At 44.8% G+C, this 27,907-nt stretch overlaps 1 protein-coding gene across 2 annotated transcripts in view; it reads right to left on the minus strand.

Moving 5' to 3' along the window:
* LOC144683882 (heat shock factor protein 1-like) overlaps positions 1-27,553 on the minus strand; it is a 60,169-nt gene extending 32,616 nt beyond the window's left edge. For both annotated transcript variants that reach the window (XM_078547423.1, XM_078547424.1), the window contains exons 1-3: positions 27,270-27,553; positions 14,283-14,391; positions 11,717-11,841 (exon numbers count right to left, since the gene is read on the minus strand). In XM_078547423.1, the coding sequence (XP_078403549.1) occupies positions 11,717-11,841; positions 14,283-14,391; positions 27,270-27,362 (327 nt within the window). In that variant the 5' untranslated portion in view covers positions 27,363-27,553. The remainder of the gene's footprint in view (positions 1-11,716; positions 11,842-14,282; positions 14,392-27,269) is intronic.
* Positions 27,554-27,907: the final 354 nt, after the last annotated feature.

Here is a 27,907-nt window from a genome sequence, read left to right on the forward strand (position 1 = left end):
AAGCCATCCGAAAAACTCAGGCACAGACTTGAGGTTACAATTAAATCAGCCATGATCGCATTGAATGGCGCAGTAGGCTCAAAAGGGCTGAATGGCCTATTCCTGCTCCTAATTCGTATGTTCATGTTTTTATTGCTACTTATGTGGATTTCGTTTATTTTCCAATTCTCTTGTGGTTTTGCACATTAAAGAACAGCAATATGGTTCATAAATTTTCCTACTTTCCACTACCAAAGAGAACACACAGTACCAATCGTTATCTCACATGACTTGTTTGCAAATCATAAAACACTGTCTGCATGCACTTTGTCGACAAAATTTTACACAGCTGTCAGCTTTTCCCATGATAAATCCTTATATCCAGTTAGAATGGAATTGTCCACATAAACCTGCGTTACACTGTATGTAATTGGACGCTCCTGCCAATGGTGATATGGCAGCACCTCAGTTTTGAATCTCCTTGCTCCTCAGCTGGAAAATTCTATCCTCCCACTTACTCTAATTCCCTTCTTTCCAAAATCATGTTTTGCTATTACATTATAAACAATGGAACAAAACTGAAATATCATTATAAAGGTGGAATGCATGACTTTAAAATGGGGACTGAATTACACCCACATGTCCTGCTCCAATTAAGCCCTTTTCCTCCAACCCATGCAACTTGACAACTACATTTGTTCCTGAAGATGAATTAGCCTGTTTGCTGAGAGTTGCAAAGGTTGCAAACTTTTTACTGTTTTGAAATCCAGAAAAAGTTTTTGCATTTGCTAACTTGCTTAAATAAATATACCTGATTTTTAGTGAACAGCTCAAGATACAAATTTATTAGTGTATCAGTCAATCTTAGCAATCAGAAGTTCACAATATTAATTTTGTATTACTCCTGAACTGTGCTTAATCAATAAAAGGATTCATTATCTAGCCCACCATCCCAAATTACTTCACACACGGCTGAATTTTACGAGGCTCCAGATTCCCCACAACCCACCGTCTGCATCCCCCCCACTTAAGGGCCTCAATTGGTCCACAGGCAGGAGGGCCACAAATGCCTCCCTGGTATAACTGCAGTAGGGGGTGGGTGGGTTGGGGAAGAGGGGGAGAGAGGCAGGTCGATAGGTGGTAGGCAGTCCCTCTGCTGAATTTAACGAGTTCCCTGCCTTCAAACCCACCAGTGGAAAGGCGTAAAATCCAGGCGAGGTGAACTTATCTATAAAAGAGACAGTATTTTGTGCTTGAAATTAGAAAAAAAAAATCTGGAGTTAGCCTTAATTTAACAGCTTTCAATTTTCCTTATCCATGCTATAACTGACACTTCATCTTCTGACTCTTTTTTTCTATTAATTTAAGGGTTCCCTGGAGCTCTTTCCTCCCCTCATATCAATAACTTCTTTTGTCATCAACCCTATTCACTCCGTTTATGGTAAACACACTCTACATTCAAGGCTCTTCCAAACTGTACTTCCTCAATGCTCATGACATCCAGTCCTCTCAATAAAACAGCTGACTTGCTAAATTTTGATCACTTCCATGCCTGACAATGAAAACCCAGCTTATAATTAATTCAAAGAAACTATTTCGTCATAGTTCACACAAATCCAGCCAGCAGTTACCAACTATTTTGGATCATTCCACCCCAGGTCCTTCAATTTCTTGGTCTCACTGTTTCCTTAGATTTGAAACCTCATCCCTGTTGAAGCTACCATCAAAAAGCTCCATCTAGAATTTTACCAGGCCATCCGCAATGGGCTTGTAGGCAGGAAGGCTCTCAAAAATATAATGGAAAGACGTTGGTTGGGGTGGGGGTGTGTGTGTGTGATGTGAGGGGGTGGTGTGTCCGATATCTTCCTGTTGCCCTTCCAATTTTGTCAGCAGTGGCAAAGGTACCAGACATGCCACCCACCAGAGCCACTTAAGCATTTTGCCTGCGTAAGTGCTCACTGTCATATGAGGAGATCGCACAATGAAACCTGGTAGCTTCGCAGTGGACTCCAGGGGTACCTTTTTGGGTACTCCATGCCACAAAGGTCCCTCCTGGCAGCAACGGCTGCACCCCTCCATCCCTTCCAAGCAATGCCACCACCTGTGCATAATAATCCCCCCTCCCCCAATCGTAAGTGATGGCATCACTAAACTTCCAATCTTCTGATTGGACCAGCAGCTCTTGGGGGCAGGTCACAGACTTTAATTAGGATGGTAGCCCCAGTAGCAGCCACTTAATTGGTCACCACTTGGATGGACTTGAAGAATGTGCTTCTCAGGTCCGTTGCTGGCCAAACTGGGGTCACCTCCAGACCCGGCAGCAAGACTTCAGTCACAATGGAAAATGTCAGCCCTCTGTTTCCTCTTATGTCCGTCAATTCATTTCCCCTCAAAAGGCAACAACAGCCCAACTCTGCACAAAGTCCAAGCTTCTCCAAAACTTGAATACCGCTTAAAATCTCAGAGGCTCTTCTCAACACTTTCTCTTTCAATCCTGGGACAGGATTTAAGAAAGTGACTTAGATTACCAGATTGGCAAATCCTTTTCTCAGCTACAATCTCCTGCTTTCTCTCTAACAACCATCTTTGCATACATTGATAAAACACAAAGACAACCTTGGTCACCGTGACACTGAACTTCTCACTTTCATTTGAAGCTTCAAATCAGTATTGTACATGCTCCTCGCCCTCCTCCCACCACCCAAACTTTGGCATAATTAAGACGTCACACTGTATTCTAATACTTTGCTAGAAAAAAACTATTATTGTGAAGTGAATCCAATACCTCCGAGAGATATTTGAATTTGAAACATTGGATTAATTGGGCGGGGGCGGGGGGAGGAGGTGATGGCATAGTGGTATTGTCACTGGACTAGTAATCCAGAGACCCAGGGGAATGCTCTGGACTGGAGTGCGAATCCCACCACGGCAGATGGTGGAATTTGAATTCAATAAAAATCTGGAATTAAATGTCGAATCATGATCATGGATGTCCTTGAGGGAAGGAAATCTGCCATCCTTATCCGGTCTGGCCTACATGTGACTACAGACCCACAGCAATGTGGTTGACTCTTAAATGACCTCTGAAATGGCCTAACAAGCCACTCAGTTGTATCAAACTGCTATAAAGTATCAAAAAAGGAACAAAACCAGACAGACCACCCGGCCTCATCCTAGGCAGCGGAAACGACAAAGGCAAAATCAGCCCTGTTGACCCTGCAAAGCCCTCCTTCCTAACATCTGGGGGCTAGTGCCAAAACTGGGAGACCTGTCTCACAGACTAGTCAAGCAACAGCCTGACACAGTCATCCCCTTGGAATCATACCTTACGGAATGAATTAATTATGCCAAAGTTTGGGTGGTGGGAGGAGGGCAAGGAGCATGTACAATACTGATTTGAAGCTTCAAATGAAAGTGAGAAGTTCAGTGTCACGGTGACCAAGGTTGTCTTTGTGTTTTATCAATATATGCAAAGATGGTTGTAGCTATCACCATCCCTCAGTATGTCCTGTTCCACCTGCAGGACAGTACCTGTACAGGTGGAGACACAGTGGTATATAGGTCGGGAGGGAGTTGCCCTGGGAGTCCTCAACATAGACTCTGGAACCCATGAAGTCTCATGGCATCAGGTCAAACATGAGCAAGGAAACCTCCTGCTGATTACCACGTTCCCTCAGCTGATGAATCAGTGCTCCTCCATGTTCAACACAACTTGGAGGAATCACCCAGGGTGGCAAAGGCGTAGAACGTATTCTGTGTGGGAGACTTCAATGTCCATTACCAAGAGTGGCTCGGTAGCACCACTACTGATGGAGTTGGCTGAGTGCTAAATGACATAACTGCCAGACTGGGTCTGCGGCAGGTGGTGAGGGAACCAACAAGAGGAAAAAAATTACTTCACCTCATCCTCGCTAATCTGCCTGCTGCAGATGCATCTGTCCATGACAGTATCGGTAGGAGTGACCGCCGCACAGTTGTTGTGGAGATGAAGTCCTGCCTTCACATTGAGGAAAACCTCTTATTGTGTTGTGTGGCACTACCACCGTGATAAATGGTATAGATTTCAAACAGATCTAGCAACTCAAGACTGGGCATGCATGAGGTACTGTGGGCCATCAGCAGCAGCAGAATTGTACTCGAAAACAATCTGTAACCTCATGGCCCGGCATATCCACCACTCTACCATTACCATCAAGCCCAGGAGATCAACCCTGGTGCAGGAGGGCATGCCAGGAGCAGCACCAGGCAGACCTAAAAATGAGGTGTCAACCTGGTGAAGCTATAACAGGACTACTTGTGTGCCAAACAGCATAAGCTGCAAATGATAGATAGAGTGATCCCACAACTAACGGATCAGATCTAAGCTCTGCAGTCCTGCCACATCCAGTCATGAATGGCGGTGGACAATTAAACAACTCACTGGAGGAGGAAGCTCCACAAATATCCCCATCCTCAATGATGGGGGAGCCCAGCACATCAATGCAAAAGATAAGGCTGAAGCATTTGCTACAATCTTCAACCAGAAGTGCTGAGTGGATGATCCATCTCGGCTTCCTCCAAAGGTCCCCAACATCACAGATGCCAGTCTTCGGCCAATTCGGTTCACTCCACGTGATATCAAGAAACGGCTGAAGGCACTGGATACTGCAAAGGCTATGGGTCCTGACAGTATTCCAGCAATAGTATTGAAGACCTGTGTTCCAGAACATGCAGCACTCCTAGCCAAGCTGTTCCAGTACAGCAACAACACTGGCATCTACCCGGCTATGTGGAAAATTGCTCAGGTGTGTCCTGTACACAAAAAGCAAGACAAATCCAACCTGGCCAATTACTGCCCCACCAGTCTACTCTCCATCATCAGTAAAGTAATGTAAGGGCTCATCAACAGTGCTATCAAGCGGCACTTGCTTAGCAATAACCTGCTCAATGACACCCAGTTTGGGTTCCACCAGGGCCACTCAGCTCCTGACCTCATTACAGCCTTGGTTCAAACATGGACAAAAGAGCTGAACTTCCGAGGTGAGGTGAGAGTGACTGCCCTTGACATCAAGGCAGCATTTGACCGAGTGTGGCATCAAGGAGCCCTAGCAAGACTGGAGTCGATGGGAATCAGGGGGAAAATTCTCCACTGATTGGAGTCATACCTAGCACAAAGGAAGATGGTTGTGGTTGTTGGAGGTCAGTCATCTCAGCTCCAAGACATCACTAGGAGTTTCTCAGGATAGTGTCCTAGGCCCAACCATCTTCAGATGCTTCATCAATGACCATCCTTCCATCATAAGGTCAGAAGTGGGGATGTTCGCTGATGATTGCACAATGTTCAGCAGCACTCAAGTCCTCAGATACTGAAGCAGTCCATGTCCAAATGCAGCAAGACCTGGACAATATCCAGGCTTGGGCTGACAAGTAACATTCAAACCACACAAGTACCATGCAATGACCATCTCCAACAAGAGAGAATCTAAGCATCGCCCTTGATGTTCAATGACATTATCATCACTGAATCCCCCACTATCAACATCCTGGGGGTTACCATTGACCAGAAACTGAACTGGAGGACGAGCCATGTAAATACTGTGGCTACAAGAGCAGGTCAGAGGCTAGGAATCCTATGAGAGTAACTCACCTCCTGACTCCCCAAAGCCTGTCTGCCATCTACAAGTCACAAGTAAGGAGTGTGATGGATGAGTGTCTGAATGAGTGCAGCTCCCACAACACTGAACAAGCTTGACACCATCCAGGATAAAGCAGCCCACTCGAATGGCACCACATCCACAAACATTCACTCTCTCCACAACCGACGTAAAGTAGCAGCAGTGTGTACCATCTATAAGACGCGCTGCAGTAATTCACCAAGGCTCCTTTGACAGCACCTTCCAAACCCACGACCACTACCATCTAGAAGGACAAGAGCAGCAGATAGATGGGAACACTCACCATCCTGACTTGGAAATGTATCATTGTTCCTTCACTGTTGCTGGGTCAAAATCCTAGAACTCCCTTCCTAACTGTGAGTGAAATAGCCCAACAGGGGTTGAGTGGTGGTGTTATGTTATTTTTCATATTCCAAAAAGTGATAAGAAATAAATTAAAATTCACTGAAATTATATTGATGGTTGATAGACTACACGTAAAATAAACCAACTGTTGATTTACAACTGGCTTCATCTCAAAGAAGTGATCATCATTCCATCTTCCAGAAGATAGGAGAAATGCACGAGATACATGCAAGATCATAGAATTCAGTACAGATAGCTCGGGTTCTTCCTGCTTTGGTCACAATTTAATGTAACTAGATGCTGGATGGCAAGGATCTTCTACTGATCACACAGGACGGGAAGTCCGCTTATGCATTTGACTGGAGATGCGGCACCCAAGCGAATGTCTAATGACCTGAATTTTGTAGCAAGCACTCTCCGGCTAGGTATAGCATGTATTAGATAAAGAATAAACCTTCTATTATACTGTCCATTTATGTTACAGTTCACTCTGGGAATCTGAGTTGCTGTGGCAACATGCACTTTCACGTGCATGCTGTATGACTGGAGCTATGGATAGTAATGGTAAAAGCTCCAACTTTCGTTCCATCACGTAGCTAACCAGGAATCTCTCTTCCTGCCGCCTGCCATTGGCATAAGACAATAAGACATAGGAGCAGAAATTAGGCCAATCAGCCCATCGAGTCTGCTCCGCTATTCAATCATGGTTGATAAGTTTATCAACCCCATTCTCCCGCCTTCTCCCCGTAACCTTTGATCCCCTTACCAATCAAGAACCTATCTATCTCGGTCTTAAGTACACTCAATGACCTAGCCTCCACAGCCTTCTGTGGCAATGAATTCCATAGATTCACCACTCTCTAGCTAAAGAAGTTTCTCCTCATCTCTGTTCTAAAAGATCTTCCCTTTACTCTGAGGCTGTGCCCTCAGGTCCTAGTCTCTCCTACTAATGGAAACATCTTCCCCAGGTCCACTCTATCCAGGCCTTTCAGTATTCTGCAAGTTTCAATCAGATCCCCCCTCATCCTTCTAAACTCCATCCAGTATAGACCCAGAGTCCTCAAACGTTCCTCATATGTTAAGCCTTTCATTCCTGGGATCGTTCTCGTGAACCTCCTCTGGACCCTCTCCAGGGCCAGAACATCCTTCCTGAGATACGGAGCCCAAAATTGCTCACAATATTCTAAATGTGGTCTGACCAGAGCCTTATAAAGCCTCAGCAGCACGTTCCTGCTTTTATATTCTAGTCCTCTCGAAATAAATGCCAACATTGCATTTGCCTTCCTAACTACCGACTCAACCTGCAAGTTAACCTTAAGAGAATCCTGGACTAGGACTCCCAAGTCCCTTTGCACTCCAGATTTCTGAATTCTCTCCCCATTTAGAAAATAGTCCATGCCTCTATTCTTCCTACAAAACCTCACACTTCCCCACGTTGTATTCCATCTGCCACTTCTTTTCCCATTCTCCTAACCTATCCAAATCCTTCTGCAGCCTCCCCGCCTCCTCAATACTACCTGTCCCTCCACCTATCTTTGTATCATCTGCAAACTTAGCCAGGATGCCCTCAGTTCCTTCATCTAGATCATTAATGTATAAAGTGAAAGTTGTGGTCCCAACACTGACCCCTGCGGAACTCCACTAGCCACCGGCCGCCATCCTAAGAAGGACCCCCTTATCCCCACTCTCTGCCTCCTGCCAGACAGCCAATCTTCTATCCATGATAATACCTTGCCTCTAACACCATGGGCTCTTATCTTACTGAGCAGCCTCCTGTGCGGCACCTTGTCAAAGGCCTTCTGGAAGTCCAAGTAGATAACATCCATTGGCTCTCCTTTCTCTAACCTACTCGTTACCTCCTCAAAGAATTCTAACAGATTTGTCAGGCATGACCTCCCCTTGATGAAACCATGCTGACTTTGCCCTATTTTACCATGCACTTCCAAGTATTCTGAAATCTCATCCTTAATAATGGACTCTAAAATCTTACCAACGACCGACGTCAGGCTAATCGGCCTGTAATTTCCCGTCTGCTGCCTCACTCCCTTCTTAAACAGGGGGGTTACATTAGCGATTTTCCAGTCCTCTGGGACCCTCCCTGACTCCAGTGATTCCTGAAAGATCACCACTAACGCCTCCACTATCTCTTCAGCTATCTCTATCAGAACACTGGGATGTAATCCATCTGGTCCAGGTGATTTATCCACCTTCGGACCTTTCAGTTTTCCTAGCACCTTCACCTTGGTAATGGTCACCATACTCACCTCCGCCCCGACTCTCTTGAACTTTGGGGATGTCACTCGTGTCTTCCACTGTGAAGACTGACGCAAAGTACCTATTCAGTTCCTCCGCCATTTCTTTGTTCCCCACTTCTACTTCTCCAGCGTCATTTTCCAGCGGCCTAATGTCCACTTTTGCCTCTCTCTTACCCTTTATATATCTAAAAAAACTCTTGCAATCTTCTTTTATATTACTGGCTAGTTTACCCTCATATTTAATCATCTCCCTCCTTATTTCTTTTTTAGTTGTCCTCTGTTGGTCTTTGTAGGCTTCCCAATCCCCTGGTTTCCCACTGCTCTTCGCTGCATTGTATGCTTTCTCTTTAGCTTTTATGCTTTCCCTGACTTCCCTTGTCAGCCATGGTTGCCTCCTCCTCCCTTTAGTATGCTTCTTCTTCCTAGGGATGAATTTTTGCTGTGTCTCCAAAATTACTGCCAGAAACTCCAGCCATTGCTGTTCCACTGTCTTTCCTGCTAGGCTCATCTCCCAATCAATTCTGGCCAGCTCCTCCCTCATGCCTCTGTAGTTGCCTTTATTCAACTGTAATACCGTTACATCTGATTCCAGCTTTTTCCTCTCAAATTGCAGGATAAATTCTATCATATTATGGTCACTTCCTCCTAAGGGTTCCTTCACCTTAAGCTCCCTTATCAAATCTGCCTCATTACACATCACTAAATCTAGAATTGCCTGTTCCCTAGTGGGCTCCACCACAAGCTGCTCCAATAAGCCATCTCATAGACATTCCACAAATTCCTTTTCTTGGAATCCACTACCAACCTGATTTTCCCAGTCTACCTGCATATTGAATTCCCCCATGATCACTGTAACCTTGCCTTTCTTACACACCTTTTCTATCTCCTGGTTTATCTTGTGCCCCACATCCTGACTACTGTTCGGAGGCCTGTACATAACTCTCATTATGGTTTTTTTACCTTTGCGGTTCCACAACTCTACCCACACAGATTCTACATCATCTGACCCTACATCATTTCTTGCTATCGATTTAATTTCATTTCTTACTAACAAAGCAACCCCACCCCCTCTGCCAACCTGCCTATCTTTTCGATAGGATGTATATCCTTGGATATTTAGCTCCCAGTCCTGATCCCCTTACAGCCATTTCTCCGTAATGCCCACCACATCATACCTGCCAATTTCAATCTGCGCCACAAGCTCATTTACCTTATTTCGTATACTGCGTGCATTCAGATACAACACCTTCAGTCCTGTATTTCCCATCCCCTTTCTCATTGTCATCCCTTTATCTGATGTGCTTGAAGTTAGATTCCTAGCCCTTTCCAAACACTCTGTCCTATTTTGTGTTCTGGAGACTTAATAGCCTCTCCTGGGCTATCTTTTCAGTTTTTTCATAATTTTCCATGAAGTTGAATCCACCCCCCCACACGCTAACCTGCTGCTTTGTTTCCCATTAGTCATACTTCTTGGAGTTTTACCCTTCCCTCCCCCCTCCACTTTCTAGTTTAAAGTCCTGTTGACCACCCTATTTACCCTTTTCGTTAGAACATTGGTCCCAGATCGGTTCAGGTGGAGACCGTCCCAACGGTACAGATCCCTCCTGTTCCAATACTGAAGCCAGTGCCCCATGAAATGGAACCCCTCTTTCCTGTACCACTCCTTTAGCCACGTGTTTACTTCCCTTATTCTCACGTCCCTATGCCAATTTGCACGTGGCTCAGGTAGTAATCCAGAGATTATAACCCTTGAGGACCTGTTCTTTAATTTAGTTCCTAGTTCCTGATAATCCCCAAACAGGTCCTCTTTCCTAGTCTTACCTATGTAATTTGTCCCGACGTGGACCACAACAACTGGATCCTCCCCCTCCAATATCCTTTCAAGCCGGTCAGAGATGTCCCTCACCCTGGCACTGGGCAGGCAACATACCATGCGGGACTCTCGATCCTGCTTACAAAGGAAGCTATCAATTCCCCTAATTATAGAATCCCCTACAACTACCACTTGTCTTTTTGCTCCCCCCTCTTGAATGGCCTCCTGTGCCACGGTGCCGTGGTCAGCTGGCTCATCCTCCTTACAGCCCTGTTCCTCATCCACACAGGGAGCAAGTACCTCGTACCTGTTGGACAAGGTCAAGAGCTGAGGCTCTTCTGTTCCTGAACACAGGATCCCTCTACCTGCCTCACTCGCAGTCACACCCTGCTGACCCTGACCACTTGAGGTACTTAATCTACCAGGTGTGACCACCTCCTGATACAAAGCGTCCAGGTAACTCTGCCCCTCCTGGTTGTGCCGCAGCGTCCGGAGCCCGGACTCCAGCTCATCAATTCTGAGCCGGCGTTCCTCCAGCAACCAACACTTGCTGCAGATGTGGTCACTGCGGCTCGTAATGGGATCTGTCAGCTCCCACATCATACAGCTACAGCACATCACCTGCCCAGCCATCTCGAATTAGATAATTAATTTATTAATTAGCTTTGCAGTGTTTTTTTTTCAAATTTGGTGCAGATTTCCTACCAACCAATCAGGTCACAGCTTTCCTGTGACATCACTTTTTCAGTTTTGGCTTCAGTTACTCTGTGCCCCAAGGTCACCGCTCCGGTCCTCCTCCCTCCGAGTCTGCTTCCTAGAGACAAGGCCGCGAATCCCCGAGGTAAGCTAGATTTATACTCACTGCTCCGGTGCTCCTCCCTCCGAGTTTGCTCCCAGGATTACTCACCAAGCAGCTGCTTTTTCTTTAAAATCCACTTTCAGAAGAGTGTCCCTCGCAGGTCTGGTGCACTCCTGAAGGCACTGCCTCTTCCTCTCTTTTTTTTTTTAGGTTTGAGGAGGGAGGGAGGGATGGAAACACTACAGCAACGTAATGTTTGGGGCTATTCCGTTCTTTGACCATGGGTTCTCCTCGGTTCCCTCCTGAGTCGCGGTGGCTGCAATGACTTCTCCCAGAATGTTTCAGTCACTTCTCACCAGCGCCCTCTGTTGGATGCCCTTCCTCCTGTGGAGTGCAAGAGTCCTTCTCCTTGGTTCCCTCCTGAGTCGCGGTGGCTGCGATGATTCTCCCAGAATGCTTCAGTCACTTCTCACCAGCGCCCTCTGTTGCATGTGGTGGAAGGATTTACAGATTGATACTCAGCCTGTTCGGCAGCGTTACAAACGCACCTTCCCTGGCCGTCAGGTCCTGGGGTGCAAGCCGAACCTGGATCTTCAGACTGAGAGGCAGGGAAATTATCCTCTGCGCCACAAGACTTCCTAGGTCAGGTACAGCCAGTGTTAAATTGATTAAACCTCTTGACTGTGCTCCAACTCCAACCTCAAAAGACAATTAAAATCTGCCTCAAATATTACAACAATGTCGGATTTCTATTGAATCATTCGGCCACCACTCCACCAGTTTTGGCCACCAGGTACTGAGATTTGTTTGTACACTGATTCATGAAAAAGGTTTTAAAATCAACCACAACCCACCAGTGAGTAACACTTGCCTTCCTTTTGATGTGGTCCAGTAACTGGGGCTCTCCTTGTCTGAAGCGTGGGTGTTGAAATTCAATTATATCATCCAAATCTCGGGGCAGGCCTACACCTATGTGAAGCATCTTATGAAAGCCATCTGTTATAGGACATAAAGAGAAGAAAGAGTTAAAGAGGTAAGGGGTGTAATCAATTAAAGTAAAATAAAACTTTATTTTAGAAACTATTAACACTCTTAACTCTTCAACGGGGTTGGGGGAGGGAAAGAGGGTGAGAACAAAAAGAGGCAGAAAAGGAGTGAGAAATTACACCCAACCACTAATTGCAATTTTTAAAAAGGTGAATTGAAAGCAAGTGAAACACTGGATAGAAGCAGACCCGGCTGTACTGTCCTCCATCCCATGCATCATTCTTAGTGAGCTGCAGTAGTGATAAGCTTGTCTATCAGCTGTTAATATTCTTAAATACGAAGAAGCAGCTCATAAACAGGTTTGGCTTATCTTACTCCAAGTCCAGGTTTTCCATCTACTAAAGTGCAATTTACATTACATTAAAAACAGGTCAGCATCCTCTAGTCCTTTAGTTTCAGGCCTAGAAGAACCCATGGCAAGGTATTTTGTTCAAATTTCAAAGAAGCAAACAAGTATGGCAAGGTTATTCAGATCAATTTCCTTGGTCTTTCTGTGCGTATCTTGCTCTGATGAAGAGTCATACGGACTCGTAATGTTAACTCTGTCTTCATCTCCACAGATGCTGTCAGACCTGCTGAGTTTTTCCAGCTAATTTTGTTTTTGTTTCAGATTTCCAGCATCCGCAGTATTTTGCTTTTATCTTGCTCGCGTTGGCTGTTTGTCCTCAATGGATATTCTCAATGCACCCTTCTCTTCTGGACTTGTCAGGGATGCCTTTCTTCTCAGCTGCCCTCACACAGCCCTGGGTTTCTCTGCGACCTGAACACTTCAACCCTCGTGATCTGTACCACACACTTTCTGGCCATGCCCCAATTCGTATGAAACTGGCAAGAAGGTGACACACCAAACAAGGAGCACTAATCCTCCCTCTTTTGGCTCTGTGTCGCTCATCATAACTCCGAATAAGTTCCCCAAGCCAGCCAAGGCCTACTACTTAAGCAAAGTCCCATTTCCCTCCCTGGTTGATACTCTCCTGTCCTACATTCTCCCCACCACACTTGGTTTTCACAGAATCACACAGAATTGTTACAGCGCAGAAGACAGCCATTCGGCCCATCATGTCTGCACCAGCTCTGTTACTTCCCTGGTTGCTCTGCTGCTCCCTCATGGATTTCTTTTTCTACCTCAACTTTTCCCACACTTAGGGCTGGATTTTCATCTTCGAGAGGCGTAGCGGGAGTTGGGAAATTTCCTGATTCAGCCCACCCACCTTGAGAAAGTGCCCAGGGTGGGAGGGGGCAGGTGTTAACTGGAGTTGGGCCTACCGCCCCCAGAAAGAGTACGGAGGCAGCAACAGGAGTTACCGAGTGCTGTGTCAGGCTGTTTAAAAGGCCTGCCTCGCTGCTCTGGGACTTTGTCCCACTTGTAAGAAAGACAGTCCTCTAGCCCTCATACCCCCTCACCACCAATCCCTCCACGCTCCCCATGCATCATCCATGCCAACTTATGCCAATTTATGCCCCTCTCCACCCATGCTCATAACCCCTCATTTCCCCCATGCTAAGCTATTGCACTTCCATGTCCATTCACCTACTCTGTGTAGAACCAATGAACTCTACGGTAATGTATGTGTGCTAAAGCTTTAAAAAAGAGCAGTCATTCATAACTTTCCAATTTCTTAAAAGAAAACTCCTTTCACTACAGCCATAAAAGTGTCAATCATCTAGATCCTTTAAAGTATCAATAACTAAAACACCAAGCACTTGAAATCTTGTGTAAATAAACATTGTGCAATTGAGAGAATAGATCAGAAAGCAAAGTCTGTCAATCAAGCATTGTTTTTCTTGGGGTGCAGCCATTTTAACAGACTAATGGATGTCTGGGCTCTCAATCCACTTGCTTCCTCACTTTTTCTAGTATCGTTGCCTCTTTTACTCCAGTTAGCTCCACTTCCCCACCGTTATTGAAATATCTCCATATGACACCATCCCCAACCGATAGCTCCCTTTAAATAAAATTTATTTTTCTCAGCATTAAATACAAACCTTGTCTATAGCTAAACATTCTTCTAGATTTCTTTTTGCTAAATGCAGTTTATAAATCTGGCTGCTCCAACATCGGTTCATTTCCTCAATCCTTAGATTAACCCACTCCAGCTTTCTAAACTACCATTGTGTGTTGATTATCCTACTGACAAGGATAACACAAATAACAAATTGGTGGCTAACACGCATGGATCCAGCAAGAATCACCATCAGGGGCACTGTTTTACAGTAACAGGTCAAATCAAATTCACTTTTTTATTACATAAGATTTCTGGAGTTTCCAGGATTTGGGAGATTGTATCTTCAATTCCATTTTTTTTTAAATGAATACTGTAAATCCTTAGCCTTCATTGTTTTACATCCCTTCCAAAACTAATACACTTCAGTGCTCCAAATGTACTTACACATGTTGAGTTGCCTGACAAAGCTTGCCATATTGTTGTGTTTGAAGTACATGGGGAGAATTTCCTTAGCAAAACGCCTCTCATTGGACACCCGAAAACAGGTGCCATTCTGCAAGGGATAAAAACAACAATCATCAGTCATGCTCACCCAGCTCAAACGAATAACCTTGTCATTTACAATCACAAAATCAGGTAACAGATGGAAGGCACACCGATTCAGCAATCTGAGTGATGGGATGCAGATTCAACTTTCCCATGCTGCTGTGTGTCATAGCCTGAAAATGAGTACTCTACAGAAATATGGGAATGCAACCCATAATCGAGTTATGGTTTTCAATATCCAATTTTTCTTTTCTTTAGCCTGTGAAGCACATATGGCTTGGTCTATATGCAAATATATTATACACTGGTTTGTCCTGTTTAACTTTAGTAGGCCTGGAGTGATTGAAGATGTGGTTCCTGATGCTACTGCTGCATTGATGGATAAATCCCACTTAAAAAAGGTCAAGATCCGTTTACATTTGTTGGTTGAGACATGTGCAAATTAAATGGACGAGATTTCCTATGGTCCATGGTGTGCCCATGAAGGCAAAGTATTTGGACACAACAAGTGTACATGGTACATTGCTATAGTGACTGGCTTCTACTGAGTGCCTGATGTTATGAACAACACTGGAATTTTTTTTTCAAGGCTAGACAGTGGGATTAGTGCACACTGCCATGCTTGCCTCTGTGTCAATACCTGGCAAGCCTGGCTAAGGCCCACATTATTTGAGAGTTGTGAGCATACCTCCTTTTACCTAAATGCAGTTTGAGACTACATCCTTGATTTCATAAGTGGACTCCCAATCATCAAGTATGAATTTCCAATGGGTAGTACAATATAACACATCACTATGATAACCTGTGGCATTACAAATGCTTCCTTTATTTCTCCACCCAAAACCATAGATAGCTGCCAGGCAGAGACAAAGTACAGCACAAAAAAAATCCACAATTCCTGTTTCAAATCTGCTAGCAGCTGGCGCAAAGTAACAGTGGCAGAGGCGCTAGCCAAGTTGCTCAGGTGCCTTCAACATTGCAGTTCGCACACAGCCCATTGCCCTAAGAAATTGGGATTTTCTCAAGGTGGGAGGCACACAAATATTAAATGTTGTAAAAATATTTTTAAGAGTTACAAAGTTATGAAGTGCTTACAACACAGAAACAGGTCATTTGGCCCAATAGGTCGATGCCAGTGTTTGTGCTCCACATGAGCCTCATCCCAACCCTGTTCATTTAACGGAATTCAACATATCCTTCTTTTCCTTTCTCCTTCATGTGCTTATCTAGTTTCCCCTCAAATGCACCTATGCTATTCACCTGCAACCAGTCATTATGGTGGCGAGTTCCACATTCTAACCTCTCTCCGGGTAAAGAAGTTTCTCTTGAATTCCCTACTGGATTTATTAGTGACTATCTTATATTTAAGACTCCTGGTTCTGGTCTTGCGCACAAATGGAAAAATCTTTTCTAAGTCTATCTTATCAAATTCTTTCATAATCTACTAAGTCTTTTGAGATAGGTGTAACCTCTCAGTTTTGTTATTGTAATTTGATTTTTGAACTGTTTTATAATATAGGGAGCAGAAATGGACAGACGGACACATGCACACATGCGTACACAGTTTAAAAGTGCCATAAAAATCTCTCATTTCAAGCTTTGTGAAAGGAAAAAGCAGTCTTTAAGTTGCACCTGCAGTAACAGATACATGTGTAGATGGCGCTATGATTGGTAATTTAGATGTTAAAAATCCTGTTGTCACATGTTGCTGCACTGGAACAGTATTTCTCACAACTCAGCATCTCAGTTTGCATGCAACTCCATTACAATACCACTGGGTGGCAATGTAAAAATGTGTGTGCAGGCTTTAAAATCCAAAACTAATCCCGAGGTGCAGGAGTTAGTCGTTGGATTGTAAACTAACCTATCATCCAGCTGCTGTGATGCCATACCTGACTGAGGGTGACTGTTTCTTCTCAACTCCCCCCAGCCCACTTCCTAATGATTTCTTAGTTGGTTGTCAGGACCCTGTACAAGCTATTCCCCAATTCACCCTCACCTCCAGCCGGGGTGACCATAATTTCAAAAGTCAGAACTCGGTCACATTGAAAAGCTTTAGGAAGACAGGACTCCATGAAGACACATATGCTCTGAGGCTGAAGGCAGGAGTCTAGGGGTGTGGCAGTGGAAGGCAAATCATGTGATAACATCTCCTGGAATATGTCCAGCCAGAGTTGGCAACCTTATTAAAGCACCTAATTATTGGCTCCCTCTACAACCCACAGAAGCATGGGCTTCCAAAGATGGCTTGACACTCATAACAATTCATCCCTCTCCATATGGGCATGGTGTCGTGGAAAGATGTAACAATTTGGCTTTATAAGAGGTTCCAGTGTGCATTAGGGTAACAAAATCATAAGAATAGGTCTGAATGCGCAGAGGAAATCTTGAATAATGTCACTTACTGATTTCTTACACAGAGCTTTCTGGAAATGTCTGTTGCACAGCAAATGTAGAAACGCCATGCATGAAGTTAATAAGTGACCTTCTCTTTCTAAACTCATTTAATTGTCCCTATTTTTTCCCCTCACCTTCTTTTGTTCCCCTCAGCTCCAATGCTATTTACTGGCCAGGAAAATAACAAGTTGAACTTCTCTGAGGTTTCTGCTGATACCACTGATCAGTTGGGCATTAGAAATGTGTTAGAGAGAGCCATGGGCTGACTTGATCTTTGATCTTTCCTCTTTCATTAACAGGAAAGCTCTTGCTGCATGAAATCTGACCCAACGAACGGGAGCTTCAACCAAGAAAATGGTTTTGGGGGCAGAGCAGATGGTGGGTACAGTAATCCTCCAATCCACCTCTGGTAGTGTACTCCCCACGCCAACATCCCCCCCCAACCAGGGAGATCCAGCCCGACCTATTTGGCGTTATATGAGTGCGCTTCAGGACATACATTGTCAAGGCATGGGCAGCTCAGTAAGTCAAAGGTGTATGAGGAAGTGATCCCTGTTCATGGGCCACATCATCAGCCCCTAAATAGTATGTGTGCATGTGCACGTCCACTCCAGAGCTTGATGGCTAAGGAAGGTGTGTTGATAATGTGGCCAAACAGATTGAATATCAACTTGTGGCCAGTGGCAGTCAGCAAGGGCGGGAGAGATTCCTGGCCAGTCATGTAATGGAAAGAAATTGGAGCCTCTACCATCACTACCCATAATTCCAGGCATACAACATGCATGTAAAGTGTACAACTTGCATGTAAAAGTGTATGTTGCTGCTGCAGCACTAGACTCCTTGGGGGCCAATATAGTATGGACATAGATCAACTGCAGTCTACATATTACCTAACATGCAGCAATGCAGATTATCCTTTATGTAGTAAATAGCAGACTGCGCAATTGTTTACAAAAGACTATTATTTACTGTGCTATTATACACTACATAACATTCTTCACTCTCCAATGTTGAAACCTACATGCAAAACACACCTCAGTCTGTAGGTGGCGCTGAACGAACTGAGCTATCCTGTACTGTATGTAAATACATTGCAGAGGGGATATGTGGGAGAAAAATGCTTTATTAACCCATGGATAAACAAAGAAGAGCAGGGTTAAATCATTTCTTGATTTCTTCAATCCAGTTGTCTATCTTGTAAAACAGCCCCATTGCTTTGATACAAAAAATATATTTATGGGACGTGGGCTTCACTGTCTAGGCCAGCATTTATTGCCCATCTGTAATTGCCCTTGAAGGTGGTGAGCTGCCTTCTTCAACCGCTGAAGTGCTGCAGCCATTTGCTGTAGGTACGCCCACAGTGCTGTTAGGGAGAGAGTTCCAGGATTTTGACCCAGCGACAGTGAAGGAACAGCGATATATTTCCAAGTCAGGATGGTGAGTGGCTTGGAGAGAAACTTCAAGGTGGTGGTGTCCCCATGTGTCTGTGCCTTTGTCCTTCTAGATGGTAGTGGTTGTGGGTTTGGAAGGTGCTGCCTAAGGAGCCTGAGTTTCTGCAGTGCATCCTGTAGATGGTACACACTGATGCTACTGTGCGTCAGTGTTGGACTGAGTGAATGATTGTGGATGGGGCGCCAATCAAGTGGGCTGCTTTGTCCTGGGTGGTGTCCAGCTTCTTGTGTTGTCGGAGCTGAACTCATCCAGGCACTCATCCATCACAGTCCTGACTTGTGCCTTGTAGATGCTGGACAGGCTTTTGGGAGTCAGGAGGTGAGTTACTCGCCACAGGATTCCTAGCCTCTGACCTGCTCTTGCAGCCACTGTATTTATATGGCTAGTCCAGTTCAGTTTCTGGTCAGTGGTAACCCCCAGGATTAAATTCTCTCTTGTTGGAGATAGTCATTGCCTGGCATTTGTGTGATGCTATGTTACTTTCCACTTGTCAGCCCAAGCTTGGATACTGTCCAGGTCTTGCTGCATTTGGACATGGACTGCTTCAGTATCGGAGGACTCACGAATGGTGCTGACTATTGCACAATGAACATCCCCACTTCTGACCTTATGATGAAAGGAAGGTCATTAATGAAACAGCTGAAAATGGTTGGGCCGAGGACACTACTCTGAGGAACTCCTGCAGTAATGTCCTGTGGCTGAGATGATTGACCTCCAACAACCATACCATCTTTCTCTGTGCTATTTATGACTCCAACCAGTGGAGAGTTTTCCCCCTGATTCCCATCGACTCCAGCTTTGTTAGGTGTGATGACACACTCGGTCAAATGCTGCCTTGATGTCAAAGGCAGTCACTCTCACCTCACCTCTGGAGTTCAGCTCTTTTATCCATATTTAAACTAAGGCTGTAATGAGGTCAGGAGCTGAGTGACCCTGGCAGAATCCAAACTGAGCATCTATCCCTTCTATCATTTTTCTGATGGAGTGTGGATTGATGGGACAGTAATTGGGCAGATTGGATTTGTCCTGCTTTTTGAGTACAGGACACACTTGGGCAATTTTTCTCATTGCCGGGTAGATGCCAGTGTTGTAGCTGTACTGGAACAGCTTGGCTGGGGGCGCAGCAAGTTCTGGAGCACAAGTTTTCAATATTATTGCCAGAATATTGTCAGGGCCCATAGCCTTTGCAGTATCCAGTGCCTTCAGCAATTTCTTGATGTCACGTGGAGTGAATCAAATTAGCTGAAGAATGGCATCTGTGATGCTGGGGACCTCTGGAGGAGGCCGAGATGAATCATCCACTCGGCACTTCTGGCTGAAGATAGTTGCGAATGCTTCAGCCTTATCTTTTGCACTAATGTGCTGGGCTCCCCCATTATTGAGGATAGAGATATTTGTGGATATTTGTCCTCCTCCAGTGAGATGTTTAGTTGTCCACCACCATTCGTGACTGGATGTGGCAGAGCTTGGATCTGATTCATTGGTTCAAGAATTGCTTGGCTCTGTCTATTGCTTGCTGCTTATGCTCTTTGATACGTAAGTAGTCCTGAGCTGTAGCTTCGCCAGGTTGACACTTCATTTTTAGGTATAGCTGGTGCTGCTCCTGGCATGCCCTCCTGCACTCTTCATTGAACCAGGGTTGATCCCCTGGCTTGGTGGTAATGGTACAGTGGGGGATATGCTGGGCCATGAGGTTACAGATTGTGGTTGAGTACAATTCTGATGCTAATGTCCCACAGCGCCTCATGGGTGCCCAGTCTGGAGTTGCTAAATCTGTTGGAAATCTATCCCATTTAGCTCGGTGGTAGTGCCACACAACATGGAGGGTATCCTCAATGTGAAGACAGGGTTTCGTCTCCACAACAACTGTTTGGAGGCCATTCCCACCAATACTGTCATGGACAGATGCATCTGCGGCAGGCAGGTTGGTGAGGTCAAGTACATTTTACCCTCGTGTTGGTTCCTTCACCAGCTGCTGCACACCCAGTCTAGCAGCTATGCCCTTACCACCCTTAAAGCTTCCTCCAAGTGGTGTTCAATATGGAGGAGCACTGATTCATCAGCTTGGGGGTGGGGGGGGGGGGGGGGGGGGGAAAGAGAGAGAAACGGTACATGATAATCAACAGGAGGTTTCCTTGCCCCTGTCTGACCTGATACCATAAGGCTTCATGGCGGCCGGAGTCGACATTGAGGACTCCCCCCTGACTGTATACCATTGTGCTGCCACCTCTGCTGGGTTTGTCCTGGCAGAAGGACAGCATGTATCCAGGGATGGTGATGGTGGTGTCTGGGTCATGATCTGTGAGGTATGATTCCGTGTGCATGACTACGTCAGGCTGTTGCTTGACTAGTCTGTGAGATAGCTCTCCCAATTTTGGCACAAGCCCACAGATGTTAGTAAGGATGACTTTTCAGGATCGACAGGGCTGGGTTTGCCACTGCAATTTCTAGTGCATGGTTGATGCTGGGTGGTCTGTTTGGTTTCGATATTGCAAGCTTAAAGAAGTTGGCACCCAAGAAAGAGAGAGGGGAAAAAAATGTCTGCTTGAATGATAAACATTAAGACTTGATACTGACCTTTGAAATATAGCAGTACACAAAGTACAGGAGACTCGTTTTATTGGCAGGGTAGAGGGGACTCAGGGGAGGGAAAGCATAGAGAGACACTGATGCTGTATGAAAGCCAGGAAAGGCGAAAACCTGGACAATTTGAGCATTTGAGAAACTGTCGGGACAACTGGGACTGTCCCCGCTAAACCAGGACTTGCAGTCACCGTACCTCCACCCCACCCCAACTCACCGCAGCATCACCCTATATTCCTCCAATTTTCTACTTCTCAGGCTCTGAGGCCCACGTGCACTTTTGGCCACTGCCTCCTCATGTAGAGTTTCATGCAGAAAGCTCTTCTTTTCAATCCTGGCCCCATCCTCCGCGTTCTCCCCCCACCCCCAGATGAAAAACAGATCTGCACCACATTTTCCTTACTCACTAATTTCTCAAATGGCCCTCCCCAATATACCCCTTCTCTAGTGAAGGACTCCTTACAGCCCATTCCCCTACCTACTTCACTAACCATTCATGTCTAGGCTCACCATCCCACTGATAGGAATTTCAACATCTGTAAACTTCTCCTTCCTGCTCCCCATATTTAAATATTTTGTCATTGCCTCCCCCTCTCTTTACTCTCACACAAAAGATCTCCCTTCACTACCCCTTCCCCCCAACCCCGATACACCTTGAAAGGTTAGTGGGCCTTTCAAGCCTGCATAGACTCACTTTGGGCCTGTCCCCCATTGTGAAAAGTCTGACAAACATGTCATTGTCTCTTACCTGTCCCCAATCCTCCCTGCCCCCCTTTAGACACAATACCCCACTTTGTTCTAACACTCCCAATTCATCTCTTTCTTTTCCCCTTCACCTTCCTGCCCCCTCAATTATCTCCTTTCTGCTTCTACAGGCTGAGCCCCAATTATCCCCCAACACTCTAATTTCACTTGAATTGGCCACTGCTTTTAGTCTGGACTTCTCATTTACAATGCAACCTCCACCTCCTTCAGGTTCCATGCCCTAAGCGCGTGTTGGTGACCATGGCTTTCCATTGGATTCGTCCATGATTATGCTTGGCAAAGTACTGCAGTGGCTTCCCACTCTTACTGCCTCCCATCAGGCATATTAGAAGGATTTACAGGCTGATAATCAACCTATTCAGCCATGTTTTGAACACAACTTCCATGGCCATCAAGTCCTGAGATGAGACTTGAGATAGGGACATTACTACTGGGCCACCAGACCTTCCTTACAATGCCACAGGAGATCAATTATAATATTAGATTTTTAAAACTAATCAAGCTAATCATTTGGGGTTTGTTTAGACACTGACCACTTCTGTCATGATCACTGCAACTCTATATTGCTGTTCTTCACAATATAAATTGTGACTTATGAAATGTATTCACAAAAATTTGAAGTTAAAGGTCAGAATTTAATGCTATTCTCTACACCCTTGTTAGTCATTGCGTGATTAGATCAATGAAAAGCCATGCAATTTATATCAATCACATCATTCTTTATGTAGTAGGGGTTCTACATGACTGTGCAATATTGGGTCAATGAAAACGTATACTAGCAATTATAGCCACCGTAAAACAATTCTGATTCAAGTTCTGGAAACAATCAGCAAGTCAGTCAGCATCTTTTTTCGTTCATGGGACGTGGGCGTCACTGGATAGGCCAGCATTTATTGCCCATCCCTAATTGCCTTTGTTCAGAGAGCATTCAAGAGTCAACCACATCACTGTGGGTCTGAACAGTAAGATTTCCTAAAAATACATTAGTGAACCAGATGGGCTTTACGACAATCATTTCATGGTCATCGTCAGACTTTTAATTCCAGATTTTTATTAAATTCAAACACCACCACCTCTGGGATTCAAACCCAGATCCCCAGAGAGTTACCCTGGGTCTACAGATTACCAGGCAAGTGACAAAACCCCTACGCTACCACCTCTCTGAGGAGAAAAGATGGTCAGGTTAAGGCCCGAAACATTAACTTCTTCTCTCCACAAATGCCTGACCTGCAGAATGTTTCCAACACTTTGTTTTTATTTAACATTTCCAGCAATATGTGGCATTTGCTTTTCATTGAAATATCAACTATTTCTTGTAATACAAAAATAATAAAGTTGACTATTATGTATATAGTCTTTTCAGGCATTCCCAAGCTCAAAGGAACAAGTTGCATTTTTTTTTAAATCACAGTATGAAGACTTGCAATCATTACATTACTGCAGTATTCCTGTTGAGTCATGTTTACTATTCCTCTCCTCAGTTTGCCATAATTTCAGAAGGCAGTGCTACAAATCTGAGAGCTGGTATACGCATCAGGAAATGCTTAGCAAGGATGTCAAACTTTTGGAAATTTTCATTGAAAAAACTGAAGGGTACAGTGTGTATGGGCCCTTGTCAGTAATCACTTTCAACAACAACTTACCCTTTCATGTAACAAAACATCTCAAGGAGTGGCAAACACAATTTGACACTGAGCTACAAAGAGAGGAATTAGGGCAGATGACCAAAAGCTTGGTCAAAGTAGGCTTTAAAGATGAGTTTAAAAAGGAGGATCGGTGGATAGGCGGAGAGGGATTCCAGAGGAGGGAATTCCAGAATTTATGGCCAGCAATGAAGGAGCAATTAAAAATCAGGGATGAAGAGGCCACAATTAGTAAAGCACAGAGGGTTGTGTGGATAAAGGAGATGACAGAGATAAGAAGGAGCAAGGCCATGGAGGAATCTGAAAGCAAGAACCTGAATTTTAAGATTGAGGCATTGCTTAACTGGGGACCAATGTAGTTCTAAGAGCACAGGGATAATAGGGGAGATGATGGCATAGTGATAACGTCACTGGACTGGTAATCCAGAGGCCTTGAATAATGCTCTGGGGGGGACACAGGTTCAAATCCCACCAAGGCAGCTGGTGGAATTCAAATTCAATAATAAAATCTGGAATTGAAAGCTAGTCTAGGTAATAATGACCATGTTGTAAAAACCCTTTAGGGCAGGAAGGAAAACCTGCCTCCCCTCCTTATCTGGTTGATATGTGATTCCAGACCCACAGCAATGTGGTTGGCTGACAGCTGCCTTCTAAAATGGCCTAGCAAGCCACTCAGTTCAAGGGCAATTAAGGATGGGCAACATCCATCCCATGACACCCACATCCCATGAAAGAATAAAAAAAAGCAAACAGGAATTGAAGGAAGTGAAAATATGGACAGCAGAATTTTGGATTCCCTCAAGTTTACAGAACGTGGGAGACTGGCCAGGGCACAAATGTTGAGCTGGATTTGCAATCCTGGTTCAGGAACCTGACACCCAAATCATTTCTGGGTCCCAATTAGTGGCACTGGGAGTGGCATGGTGGCAGCACCTAGTAATGGAGGATGATTTTAAAAAGAAAACAGCAGCCACAACTCAGCTTGCCATTGAAGGTATGATGCCTGAAGGTATGGAGCAGCAGGTAGCTCAGAGGGTCTCAGAGTGTTGGCCTGGGCAGGCATCCCTGGGTGGCCCCATTTTGTTCAAGTGTTTCCCTTGAGGCATTGGCAGACTGAGTCTCAGAGGAGAAATGTGTTGTTTCCTCTGTCCTGAAGAAATCCCCCAAGAGAGACCAAGAGGGCATGGATGGAAGTGGCTGTGGAGATCAGCAGTCGGGGAGTCACAAAGAGGACATGAGTGCAGTGCAAAATGCACTTCAATGATCTGCTAAGGTCTGGAAAGGTGAGTGGCAAATGATACCTGTGTGACAGGCGTTTAACTCTACATAAATCAACATATACACAAGCTGAGCAGGCTGAGTACCCATAGTTCTCCTTAACATTGTCTGATCAAGTAGCTAGTTGCATCACTGAGCAACCCTTGCCATTCTCTACAGGTGTGAACACCCTGCACCTTCTTCCTAGTATACAACCTAGGCCCTCCTGTAATATTTAACAACCAAGCTTTTCATCAGGTAGAATTCAGAACAGGTCGCATGACCCTTCATTTCTCCATTTTACCCTAAATTAAAGAGACAATCCCAAAACATAATCTTACAAACTTCATATTTGTAGCATCAGTGCCACGGTGACCTTGACAGCTGCAGGTATGCAGACTGCCATGGAGCCACAAGGCATCAGATCATTGTGGGCCAGAGTGCAAATCTCCGATGACACTGGCACTCTATCATTTGCAGGCAGCTAACTCTTGGGCAGTACACCCACCGTCTTGGGTAGTGCCTTCCTTCTCTTGCAGCCTCCCGCTGTGCTCCTCTGATCTCCTCCTGACCAAGGGGATGTATCTGCTGAAGCTTCTCCTCGCCACTTTGTCCAATGTCAGAACAGCTTGTTTCCATCCCAACTCTCTTCTGCTGTTCACTGGTCACCAGGGCTTCCTCTACCAAACTCTGATGTCCAAGTAATGCCAGCTGCTTCATATCCCTCTCAAGAGTCCAACTGCTCACTGTTCACAAATACAAGTCTCAAGTATTTGTATACAAATACAAAGACAATTTTGTGCCAGTGGGTGAACAGCTGAGTTTATCTCCCATCTCTCATAACTGTCCAGCCCTGGTTCCCTGCTGTCTTCACAACAGCTGTGCCCTAGCATGTCCCTGACCGTCCATTTTCACTGTGCCTCTGGATTGAAAATCTCAAACTATTTCTCTAAAGGCAGTTAACGAGTTCCATAACAAGCTAAACGGTCTGTAAATTGGAGGCATGCAGGTTGCCAGCTCTCTCCTTCCATCCCACCCACCCATCCACTCCCCCAAAATCACTCCACGTTCCAGAGAAATCAGGATCCAATGATGCCATCCAAGATCAGAGTGCCCGGCTTCACCCTTATGGGCTTTTGAAAATCCAGCATGTTAACTCTGTTTTTCTCTCCACAGATTGCTGCAAGACCCTGAGTATTTCCAGAATTTGTTTTTATTTCCGTTTTTCATGCTTTCATTTTTTAAGCAATCCCCTTGGGCTAGTCATAGAATCTCCAGGGCTTGCATATTTTAATTTGTCTCATTATAACTCCTTTTTGTTCCTACTAACATCACTTCTGCCATTTAACTGTCTCTTGTTCTCATTCCTGCATTGCACAGGTCATTCTATTTATTTTCCTGGGTGTGTATTTTCCCCCTCCCCTTCTTATTCTGTCCCTTTTTGAATGTTGTTTACTTGTAATATTGTCCAGTCCTGAGGACAGGTCTACACCCTGAAATGTCCACTTCTGTTTCTCCACAGCTACTGCCTGACCTGCAGAGTATTTGAAGCTTTACATTTTCAGCATCTGCAGTAATTTGTAATATATTTAAAAACTTTAACCCCTTTCACATTAATACATAACCTCTGTGAATCTCTTGGTCCTCCTCCGCTCTGCTTCCTTTGATACCTCGACACGCACGTGCATTATAGATAACTGTAACAAAATACTGCGACCCACCCAATCAGCAGCGACGCCCAGAGCGCGCGTATGGTTCTAAAAATACCAGCCGCCGAATCAGCGTGGAGCAGCAGCGACTCAGTGGCCAACCAGACAAGGGGGGCGCGGCCCTGGACATGGCCCCACGTGGAGGCGGCGACCTTCACCCTATCCCGTCCGCTTGCTCGCTCGCTCTCTCTCTCTCTCTGAAGGTAGCGCGACCCTCAATGCAAACAATTAATGAATAAATAACAAGGCAATATTTAGCTAGCATTAGCTAACTGTTCCAAAATTCTGCCGTGCCTGTTGCATTTTCTATTGCTTCTGCACGACACGGTAGAAATTACATTGCAATGAGGTTTCTTTTTTTTTTAAAGTGCGACACAGGTTTGGGAGCTACTAAAGGCCTGGACTGTGGAACGAGTGTCCTCCCCAATACATTGCTTCAACAATATTAAAATAAAACGGATCTTCATGAATACTGAACTCCAAAGCTCATTCTGTTTGCAATGTTTATTCCCGAACAGGGGTTGGCGGATATAATAAAAAAGCTGCTGCAATTACACGTTAAAAGTCTCTGAAAACAGTCATTCCCAAAACGAAAAATGTGTTTTTCAAACCCGAAAAATTATTCATATTTATTATCGCATTCTGCTGCCATCGAGAAGAAGCGTTCTATTCTCCAGTTTCCAGTTACGACGCACTTTCTACTTTTTTCCCCCCAGACGTATAAATGGTGGTAATTAAGAATGTAATTTAAATATTGATCTGCACAAAGGCAAATGTTATAAATGCCGACATGAAGTACGCAGAGTCAACATACGCACTCAAGTCTGGAGCCTGTCCCTCATTGTCTAATTCAGCTGACATTTGATTGCATTCCGGCACAGTAACTTTTTTCAAAAAATTAAATAAACATTTCGATTTCCTCCTCCACCACCAGCCCCCCCCAAATGTTCCCCATACGCGATTTCGAGAGCAAAAATAAATGTCCTAATCAGGGAGCTGATAAAACATTGTAACATGGTCTGTACATGAGGCATATACATTATTATCAGGCAATATTAACATGTTTCAGAATGACTTACTCGACTCCAGGAGATTAACTCATCTGTTCCTGGATCTTCCACCAAGGTCCATAACTTGTTCAAAAACGCAGGCACGTTGCAATTTTGCTTCATTTCTCAAAAAAAATAATTTTGCAAAAGTTCACAAATGTAACTTCTCTCACCACCCTCTGTTAATAATACCATGCGCTGCTTTTCCCACAGAGAGAAATCTGCTCTGATGACTACTGTTGTTTACTTCCCAATAGGTGAACTCCCGTTTGTTTAATAACGTTTGTTGCTGAAGTCCATGCTCGACTCAACCTGTGGGTGGGACCACTTGCTGCAGCTGTCAATCATGCAGAGGCCCAGTCAAAAAGCAGCTCTGTAACCAATAGGGAAGAGGCTCTCAGTTTGAGAGGCAGCGCAATTAGCCAATAAAAAAGAGGGGCGGGGCTGGATCCGACCGTGAACTGTCTTTAGGTTGGGCGGAGTTGTACGTGCGCAAATTGCCTGATAGTGGGTGTTGGCACGTGGGGTATGTATGGTTTGGAATTGGATACATGGAAGATCTTTCCTTTCTAACCATTAGTAAATAGGAAGGAAATTAAGCAGTAAGAGTTTATGACAGAAGTAGCACCATTAAACTGTTTTTCCTTAGTTTCTGGAAACCCGAAATA

This window comes from Cetorhinus maximus, chromosome 8 (assembly GCF_964194155.1).
Source record: "Cetorhinus maximus chromosome 8, sCetMax3.hap1.1, whole genome shotgun sequence".
Taxonomy (NCBI): Eukaryota; Metazoa; Chordata; class Chondrichthyes; order Lamniformes; family Cetorhinidae; genus Cetorhinus; species Cetorhinus maximus.